The sequence below is a fragment of the Pseudoliparis swirei genome, chromosome 7 (genome assembly GCF_029220125.1).
Source record: "Pseudoliparis swirei isolate HS2019 ecotype Mariana Trench chromosome 7, NWPU_hadal_v1, whole genome shotgun sequence".
Lineage (NCBI taxonomy): Eukaryota > Metazoa > Chordata > Actinopteri > Perciformes > Liparidae > Pseudoliparis > Pseudoliparis swirei.
The window spans coordinates 10,812,995-10,822,612 of NC_079394.1; the positions used below are offsets into that span (position 1 = coordinate 10,812,995).

Genomic DNA, 9,618 nt, shown 5'->3' on the forward strand with positions numbered 1-9,618 from the left:
TTTAGTACCGTAGGTATATTCTGAAGTGAATACTTCTGTAATTTTACTTAAGTAAGCATTAAAATGCAGGGCTTTTAATTTTACCCCAAAAAGGAGATTTTTAATCTCAATAGGACTCATCCGGTTAATTAAAGGTTTAAATAAAACAGCATTTTTAATTTTGTATTGCTAATTTTATGGAAGTAAAAGCTCTGAAAGCTTCCACCACTGGTGATATTGTTTAAGTACCGACCACAATTTGTTGTGTCGAGCATATCAATATGTGAGGTTTCCTTTTGTCATATTCTTACACTTGTGTTCTAATGACGGAAATGTAAAGAAAATGTAAAAATATTACCAAAAAAGGCCTGTTCAACTTTAGTATGCCCAACATGTTTATTCCCCAAACTAAAGATTTAAAAATCTAAATATGTTAGTATCACAAATGTTCAGATGAGACTGTGCAGTGTTAAATGTAAGCCCCGCCTTTCTATCAACCAACCAACCAGGTGTGAAGATAATCATGTGTGGAAAACAGCAAAAAACTGATGGACAAAGTAAAGACAAAAACAGACCATGATAGATTAGTTTCTTTAACCTCGTCGCTGTAACACCAAAGACAGACAGACGGTAGCAACAGCTTCCAAAGACAAGACACTTCCTCATAACATTTTATTCACAGAAAAAACAAAAAACAAAACAAAGACACAGGTTTAAAATGTTAAGACCAAGCCTCAAAATCACACACATGAGATCAGTCATTACGTGTCAAATATTTATTCCTTTAAAACGTTTATTACCGATTAAATTCATGTAGGGAAAAAAATGAACAGTACATCTCTTTTTCTCCAGTGTACAGCAAACCACAGCTGACGAGTGTGTTCCAACCAAAGCACACAGGGCATGTTTTACACATGCACAATTTGGTGTGCTAATGATGTGTGTATGTTCTATACCGAATATAAACACACAAATATATTTATATATACATACACATGAGTAGAAATGTGGGATTTGATACCATTCCGAGGCCCTGGAAGTCAGTGACAGGATCCCAAACCGCCCAGAGGATGGAAAACTCCAACGCATCCTCAGCTCCCTCCATTCATTAATCTCCCAATTCAAACATAAAGAAACAAATATGTAAGTAACAGACGCTTCCGCCTCTGACAAACCCTGGCGGTGCAGAGCGAGAGAGAGCGAGAGAGAGCGCTCCGGCCCCAACGCACTGGGATCCAGTGCTGCAGTCCATCTCCATGTGTTCTCACATTAACAGTCTGCCACACTCTCACCACGGAGGCCCAAAACACTGTCAGGCAACAATTCAATTGAACAGGTAGCAAGCAGGAGTGGGGGATGGGGGTGACGGGCTTAAACGCAAAGAAAAACTTGACATCAGACTTGAACATTAGTCAACTGTGAAGAATATTCTGCGAGCCGAGACAATACAGTAAATCCTCGACAGTGTAAAATGCATGTCAGGCATAACTTTTCACGAACCCCTTCAAACAAAGTGTTACATGCTCAAAAAACCACAGTCTGCGATGGATTGGCGGTCGCCGCGACGACCACGAGACAACAGTTTCCAGAGCAAGAGCCTTGTCCAGCCGCTTGATGGCCCGAATGCAGCGGGTGAGTCCGTCGCTGTGAGAGGTGCCGATGTGTGTGTGTGTGTGTGTGTGGCGGGGGGGAATTATGGAGCGGGAGGGAGGGCAGCCCTGAGCACTTCCTGAGGACTCAATAGGGTCTCATCAGACCCTGATTCACCGTGCCTCACGGCCACTATGGCAACAATGCAAATAAGGGGCACCACTGAGCTCCTAATGTGTTTGTTTTTTGAATATTGGCAGTATAATTGTTTTTTATTTATCTATATATATTTTTAAAGGTGGAGGAAAGGGTTTAAAAGTAAACACTGTAAGAGTAGTAAGACTGCAGTGAGCGGTGCTTTCAGAGCTCCAGGAGCGGTTCAACTGCTCCGTCGCACTTTAAAAAAAGGAAGAGAGACAAGACAAAAAAATAAAAATCAATTATCGTTGGCTCAGCACTGTTGGAGGTTAGCGGCGGGTCGAGGACGGGAAGCTTGGCAAATAGACAAAGAAAAACCGAAATGTGAAAGGTCACCAATCACCATCATCTGTGTGTTTTCTTTCTTGGCGTGACACACAAGAACATAAGTGTCTGAAATGTTTTAACTGGAGAGGCGGCGCGACCTCCACTCCGACGCCCGTTCCGACCAACCGAACATCCCCCCCCCCACCCCTTGCCCCCACAGAAACAACAAACAAATAAATCCAGAAGAACTTGAACCCTCCTTCTCCTCAGGCGTAGAGTCGGACTCGACTCCAAATGTCCCGTGTGCAGTGGAATGAGAAGGAGCGATGAGATACCGAGTGAGGGGTTTATGTGGTTAGAAATCGGAGCATTATGGCGGTCAGTGGTCGGCTTGCAGATCCTTTAGGAAAGGAGGACCTCAGGTCAATAGTGCCCATCTGCTGAATTCCAAATAAAACTTGATTTGACCTCGAATAAAATCTGTACACTTTTTTTTTTTTTTTTTTTTAAGTCCTCATGACTAGTTTGTCCAAACGGGAAATTTTTTCCCCCCCATTTATTTGTTTGTTTTAAATCTTTCACCGTATATTTATTAAATCTTTATCTGCTCTTTAATTTAGATGCTCTGAGTCGCATCTGGTGTATATATATATGCATGTGTGACGAAAAAGACGCCGCCGGCCCTTTCGTGGATGGCTTCGAGTCGGCTAGCAGCACTTTTTCTTTCGTTTACTGTTCCGGGTGAGTTTGACCACGTCGTTCTGTTGCTGCTGCTGCTGCTTGGCGACCACCTCCTTCTTGGCTCTTAGCACTAGCTCTGTGATGCAGTTGAACATCTGCGGGAGAAGAGACCAACAACGTGCGGTGAGTAGAGCAACGAGACGAAGGAAGAGACCACTGGCTGAAACATGCCAGTTTAAAACCCATCAACCGAGCATTTAAGGAACCGTTAGCTTAGCATAAAGTCAGAAACGGTGACTCTGTCCAAAAGGTATAAAAAAAGACATATCTACAAAGGCAACTCTGCTTATTATCTCATCGTGTTTGTTTAAAAGTCAGTGTGGAGGATTTATTGGCATACTATTCATAACAATGTTGTCATTAGTGTATGATCGCGGAGAATTGTCACGCTTTTGCTAGCTTAGAATCATTCTTTTAGATCTACATTGGGAGCGAGTCGTCTTCATGGAGTCCACCATGTTTCTACAGGAGCCCCGAATGGACAAACCTAACACTGGCGCTAGAGATGTGAACTGTAACTGCAAATGAGCTGTAGGCTGTGTTTACAATATTTGTACTATTTTTATAGTAAGAAAATAATTGATAATGTCAACAACAAAAAATGATATATATATATTTGTTTTTATTTTTTAAATATATAAATATATATATATATTTTTAATTAGTTGTGGCTCGAAAGTGTAGTTCCCAAAAAGCTAGAAGCTGTTCCTCTCAGGAGTGGCCTGGACAATAAGCCACTGCCCAGTCAGCAGTGAGGCAGCCTTCTGACCAGCGGGTACGACCGAGCATCGAGCCGAGCTGCTCGTGTCCCAGAAACCACGGCGTCAGACAGAAACCCCGAGTTACCTCTTCAACGTTGATGTTCTCCTTTGCACTCGTCTCAAACAGGTTGATTCCCATCTGCTCGGCAAACTTCTGCGCGTCAGTCGTCTCGACCACCTTGGAGTTGGGGTCGTCGTTTTTGTTTCCCACTGAAGATAGAGAATATTGCCGCGATGATGTAACAGAAGCCAAGTTGGGAACAATTATACACTGCCTGCAAATATGTTTTTTTAAACAAAGCGGTGTGCTCTAGGTTCAACGTGTTGTTTTTAGGTGCCAAGATGATGGCAGCGCCTGGACTTCTTCTCAAGGCTGAAATGTGCACGCTCACCTAATATTCGGCACACGTCGTCACAGTTCTGGTTGATTTCATGGAGCCATCGTTTGACATTGACGAAGGACTCTGCACTTGTGACGTCATATACCACTATGACCCCATGCGTTCCCCTGTAGTATCTGAGCATGCAGAGGAGAGAGAGACACAAGCGTTGGACAATAAACCCAGCAAGTCTCAGGAATTACAATTTGGTTAAAACAGTGCATCCACATAGTGCGTCAGCTAGAACGCCTGAACACCACATGTTACAAACTAAGTGCATGGAAATGACTTGACAAGCAGTTTAAACAGTTCTGGCCTTCAAGCTGTGACAAATGTATAAACTAAAAAGAAGGAAAGCTAACAGAACTGATATCAGCATCTATCCCACACAGACAACTCAACAGGAAGGCAGCGGACGGTTCAACTGTAAACCTGCTGCCGACCATCAGAAAGGGGGCAACCTCGCTGTAAATGCACTGGTCAAGCAGACACAAAGAGCGCTTTGTCAGAATGACTGTGTGTGTGTCAGTGTTTCTGCCTGGTGGGACAGTGGGGATGGTGTGTTGTCTGAGCACGTCTCCCCCAATGTCCAGCAGTAATGGGCCACCAGCCAGCGGGGGTGGATGGCTCCGTGTGTTAAAGTCTGTGTGTGTGTGTGTGTGTGTGCGCTCAGTGAACGTGAATAGAAGACCATAAACTGCAAACACACACAGTAGGCGTGTGCTGCCCGACCTGCAGTCACCTATTCTGCAGTAAAGCTCTGCACAAACAGGGTAATAAAATGTTAATGAACTGGACTTTTCCGTCACACATCATGGCTTCTGGGTTTCAGGCGCTGACCATGTGACCGCCCTGGTTGGAGTCCAACTGGGTCTACCTGTTGCATGTCAGAGTGAGCCACTGGGTTTCTTTTCACATTCGAGTTAGAGCCTATTTTCTGCAATAATCCTATCGCAAATACATGCTTATGATATGATCGTTGCAAGTTTTGTTAGCAGGACAGTCTTCACAAATAAAGGCAACCTCCATGGATCAAAAGTCAATGTTAGGCAATAAACAAACACCATGGTCACATGGCTTCTAGTCACCACCAGTAATATGGTAAACCTGAATTGTAGCATTTCTGAAGCTTGTGTTAATCCCAGACCTTATTTCAGTCATCGAACCAAAAAACTATTTCTTTCATGGAAATTTGACATTCAGATGCTAATAAAACCGATCAGTTTTAATAAGGTTGTTTCCTCTCCGGCTTCATGTCTGCTTTACTCGCACTGAAGAACGGCCGCGCAGACGTGCACGTCGTGTGTGTGTGTGTGTGTGTCTGCGTGCGTCTCGGTGGCTGTGACGTCATCGTCTGTGCCGACGTAAAACTGTCTCGCGGCACCTGCGTGTAAATGTGAGACTGATCGTGGCCGATTGGTGCATCTCGAACAATCGTGTGTTTTGATCTAAAAACAGGTAACACTTGCTGTAAACTTGATACAGGATAAAAAGGTGAGAAAGCATCTGCATTCAAAGCCAGCTTTGCTAAATGAGAATGAATTCATTTGCAGATGTGATCCAACTTCACGGTGAAAAGTGTTGAGGACGCAACGAGCCACTTCACCACTCGACGGCGTGGTGGAGGGATTCCTGCAGAACGACTGGCAGCCGTGCCTTAAAACTAGGGCGGTCGTACTCCTCAGGGGCGGCAGCGGCACTGCAGAGGATTTTAAGCCCTCTGGGTGGTTCCGGTGTTCTGCTCAGCCTCACTGAAGCGGTGCTAGTACGTCACATCGACTATCTAACATGCCCAGCTGGCCTTGGATCGGGACGATGCTCACATGGCTCGGAGCTGTGGGTTGAATTAGTCACAATTAAGTGAGAGTGGGGGAGATGACATCATCGCCGTTTCTATCAGAGCAGAGAGACACGATGAGAGTCGCGCATGAAAGCACAACCGCTATTTAGAGTGATTACTTTCAGTTCTACAGCGCCTTATGGCATCCTTTGGCTCATTGCTTTGGCTTTACGGCCGAGAACCCCATTGTTTTGATTCACTCTCACCTGGGTTTTCACAAGCAAGTCAGTGAAAATCCTCTGAAGCCCAACTCTACACCACCTGCTCAGCACAAAACAGGCAACAGTTCGCGGCTAACACGTCAACATAGTGGAGAATATAGCAGTTAAAGAGACAGATATTTCCAAACGTCATCAAAAAACTAGTTAATGTAGAGTTGAGATCTGGGTTAAAAAAAAAAGGTACTAAATAAAAGATTAGGAGCAAATTGAGCAAATAAAAACAGATCTAAAAACAGTCATCTGGAGTCTAAGTCCTACTTCGTGATACCTACTAAAGTAATCCAGTTTTATTCATCAGCACTGCGAGCCGCAGGAGTCGAGGCAAAAGATGCTGCGTGTTTATAAAGCCCAACGAGGAAAGTCTTTCCACTCAAGAGCAATAAGCAGCTGTGTGTTTGATTTGTGTTGCGACAAGAAATGTGGGGATTTAGATGAGCTCAAGGGGCTTGTGTACTTCTACGAGTGGGAATTCTTGATCTTGCGTTGATAAATAAAAATAATAATGTGGGTTCAACAATGAACCGGTAGAGACCAGAACTTCTTTCATACATCAGTGTGCAGCCAGAGGCACATGGACACCGCTGTATAGCACAGGACAGCAGTGTGACACACACACACACACACACACGCGAGGAGCATAAGAGGGTCACGATGCCCAGCCCTTCGCGTCATGAAGCACTACAGCACAGAACCAAGAGCCTCCTTCTCACATCTGTAATTAAGATGTGGGGAATTCCACCCAGTTTCATAGCACGGCACCAACTCATTCTAGTCGTCTACAAACTGCTTCCTGAAATAAAACCCAATCTGAGGACCACAAAGATCTTTTCTTAGTTTCAGATTTATTTGCGCAAATGAAAATATCTAGCTCCACCTGAAAAAGCCGCTGTGAATGTGCTTGTGTGTGTGTGTGTGCATCCACTTACGTGGAGGTGATGGTGCGGAAGCGCTCCTGTCCTGCTGTATCCCAGATCTGTAGTTTCACCTTCTCCCCGTTGATCTCCACCGTCCGGATCTTAAAGTCCACGCCGATCGTGGTGATATAGCTACCTGCAAGCACGCACGCAAACACAAAATCAACTCCATGACCTCCAACGACAAAGTAGAAAGTCAAGAAAAGATGCCGCCGAGGCTGAACCACACACCTGAGAATGTGTTGTCTGCAAATCGCAGGAGGAGACTGCTCTTCCCCACTCCTGAGGAGAAAACGCAAGCACAGGATGAGGTTTAGAGTAAAACAGGCTTCCAAAAACACAAGTGCACTCTTTATATTCGACTTAAAAACTAAATAATACATTTGTACGAGGCTGCAAACCAAAAACAAGACGTCAACAGTTGCTGTAATCATCCTGCACCAAGAATCAGTTCTTTCAAATATACAGAGTATAGAATACCTAGGTATAGAATACCTGTTGCACTGTGTACGAAGTGAAGGATTTAAGGGAAGCAAGGCTGCTCTGACATGTTCATTTCAAGCGTTTCGATGACACTTTTACTGACCGATGCTCAATCAACACAACAGAGGAGCAAGCAGCAGCAGTTGGGAAGGCTTGCATCAAAGCCGCAAAGGCAAGACAACTCATGGAATAAATATAACTTTCTGGTTTCCTAAGGTGGTCCTGCACAATAACAAATAGGTTTTAGGAAGACATAAGTCACAAGAGATGACAGGAGCGAATAAAGAAGAGGGAGGAGAGAGCGAGATGAAAAAGGAATATAGATAGGACCAGGGCCGTCTTCAACAGACAAGTAGTCAGGTTACAGCTGGAAGGGACTGCCCAGCCTGCAGTGGGACTCAACCCACAACCTATTGTGTTATTGTCATCTCATGTTTGGTTCCAACAAAAAAGCTCTCAGGTTCCTGTGGTCTCCACGCTACAGAGTTTTGTTCAAACAAACGACAACAAAAAGCTTCAAAGCCGAAGAGAGATCATCATCTTTTTTGTACTTTTTTCAGCTTTAACATTCCATCACGTTGTACGTTTTTTTAATGTTACACAACGTGTGTCAAGTCACTTTTTATGAGCAGATTTATCCTTTGCATGTACTGCTGTGGCAGAGGCTAGGGGGATACACTCAGCCTGGCCGCAGCTCGAGATCCACTGTGTGGAACATCGTACTCTCAGCGACACGTCTCTATGAAGCTGAGGAAGAGGAGCAGAGGTCAGAGCATCGTTCCTAGATTATCTTTGTGCAGCACCACACAGACCCTCTCCTTCCACGCTGCAGCTGAAGGGGACACTGGCCTCTGTGTGTGTGTGTGAGTGGCCGTGAAGGGATTTCTGTGCTGCCTTTCCCTCCACAGTGAGCAGCCAGCTGATGGCAGTGCCAGGATCGGGGTTGTCAATGAATGCAAAGATCATGGCCCACAAAAGAAGTTCTGCAAGCTGATGCTATTCTCTTACTGAGGGTGGCGCCACATTTGTTCCAAAGGCAAGTGTTCGCTTTAATGGGGTGACACAAGAGAAGTCCTCATCAGTCGAACAGATTTACATGTTGCCTCTCGTTACCTGTGACCTTGTTTGACACGTACATGACAGAGAAGCGTAACACAGGTGAGGCAACCACGTAGTCAATGCTCTTTGAACCTCGGCAGCTCGGCTGTAGCATCACTTGAAACTACAGTTGATACTCACCACGTTGTGGTGTCGCTTCACTCGATGCTAACGAGAGACTGCAGTGCAGCATTCCTCCACTATCAAGCTAGCTAGCACACTCATGCTAGCTAGCTAAATAACAAACGGCATTTCAAGAACAGAGTCACTTACATGAGCACAAGAGTCAACCGTTATCTTATGCATGAGGGACACAGCTTCATGTGACACGAGCTTCTCAGTCCGACTGACGTTAGCTAATGGTTCAATACGAAGCTGAGCGTGAACGTGTTAGCCTAACTGCCAACTAGCTAACATAGCTAACGGGGGCTACAAACTAGAGGCCAAATGAGAGGAGCATGGGTCACAGTTATTTGAGTTGCAGGTTGCGTTTAGTTGTAGAGCTAAAAAAGAAGAAGAAAAGCCTAGCAAATAATCGAGGGACAACCCTGTAGATCAGGAGGAGATATCCGGCCCGATCGCCTGACATCTTTAGCCCGTACACACAACCTCCGCCCTGTCAGCGCCACAGAAATATGGCGGATGTGTACAAGTCGCCGAACATTTCAATGCAGAAAATGAAAACAATAACAGGTTGTGAACGCATCATAGGAGTAAAACAAGGCTCCCCACTATAGCTGCCTTTCCTTTTCTCCCGTTAGAAACCCCCCCCCGACAAAAACAAGACAGGGCCCACTTCCCGTCCCGCATCCCCGGCGTCGTCTTACCGCTGTCACCGATGATGAGCAGCTTGAAGAGGTAATCGTAGTCCCTGGCCATGCCGGTAGCTGGTGGCTCACCCCCGCCTTGTGCCGCTTTGCTCCGTTTGCTGCCCGACCCCCTTGGCTCGCAAAAATAAAATAAAATTCACCAGCCCCCCAAAGATCCCCTGATGCGAAAGGAAACCACTACCGATACTTAAATACTGCTTGCCACCCCGAGCCGGCGGCGTTTTTCTCGGCGTCAGCAATCCTCTCCCTCCGCTGCAAACAGCCGGAAACTCCGCTTCCTTCTCTGATGGAGCTGCACCCAACTTGTACCCGGCGT

At 45.4% G+C, this 9,618-nt stretch overlaps 1 protein-coding gene across 2 annotated transcripts; it reads right to left on the bottom strand.

Annotated features, from left to right (window-relative positions):
- Positions 1 to 640: 640 nt before the first annotated feature.
- On the bottom strand, positions 641 to 9,595 carry rab35b (RAB35, member RAS oncogene family b). 2 transcript variants are annotated; one of them, XM_056419562.1, is made up of 6 exons: positions 9,300 to 9,592; positions 7,123 to 7,173; positions 6,904 to 7,027; positions 3,929 to 4,053; positions 3,622 to 3,746; positions 641 to 2,870 (listed from the first exon to the last, which is right to left on the bottom strand). In XM_056419562.1, exons 1-6 carry the CDS (start codon positions 9,349 to 9,351, stop codon positions 2,742 to 2,744), a joined length of 606 nt encoding a protein of 201 aa, XP_056275537.1. In that variant the 5' UTR covers positions 9,352 to 9,592; the 3' UTR covers positions 641 to 2,741. The 2 variants fall into 2 exon arrangements, with proteins under 2 accessions (XP_056275537.1, XP_056275538.1); XM_056419563.1 differs by lacking the exon at positions 3,622 to 3,746 and having other exon boundaries at positions 2,764 to 2,870; positions 9,300 to 9,595.
- Positions 9,596 to 9,618: the final 23 nt, after the last annotated feature.

What these genes read in the sequence shown, in the direction of transcription:
- rab35b (XM_056419562.1), bottom strand. Translation starts at nt 9,351, where the DNA reads ATGGCCAGGGACTACGATTACCTCTTCAAGCTGCTCATCATCGGTGAC. An exon ending in CGACGTGTGCCGAATATTAG is followed by an intron (nt 3,747 to 3,928) that starts GTGAGCGTGCAC and finishes CTCTATCTTCAG; the next exon opens with TGGGAAACAAAAACGACGAC. An exon ending in AGAACATCAACGTTGAAGAG is followed by an intron (nt 2,871 to 3,621) that starts GTAACTCGGGGT and finishes CTTCTCCCGCAG; the next exon opens with ATGTTCAACTGCATCACAGA.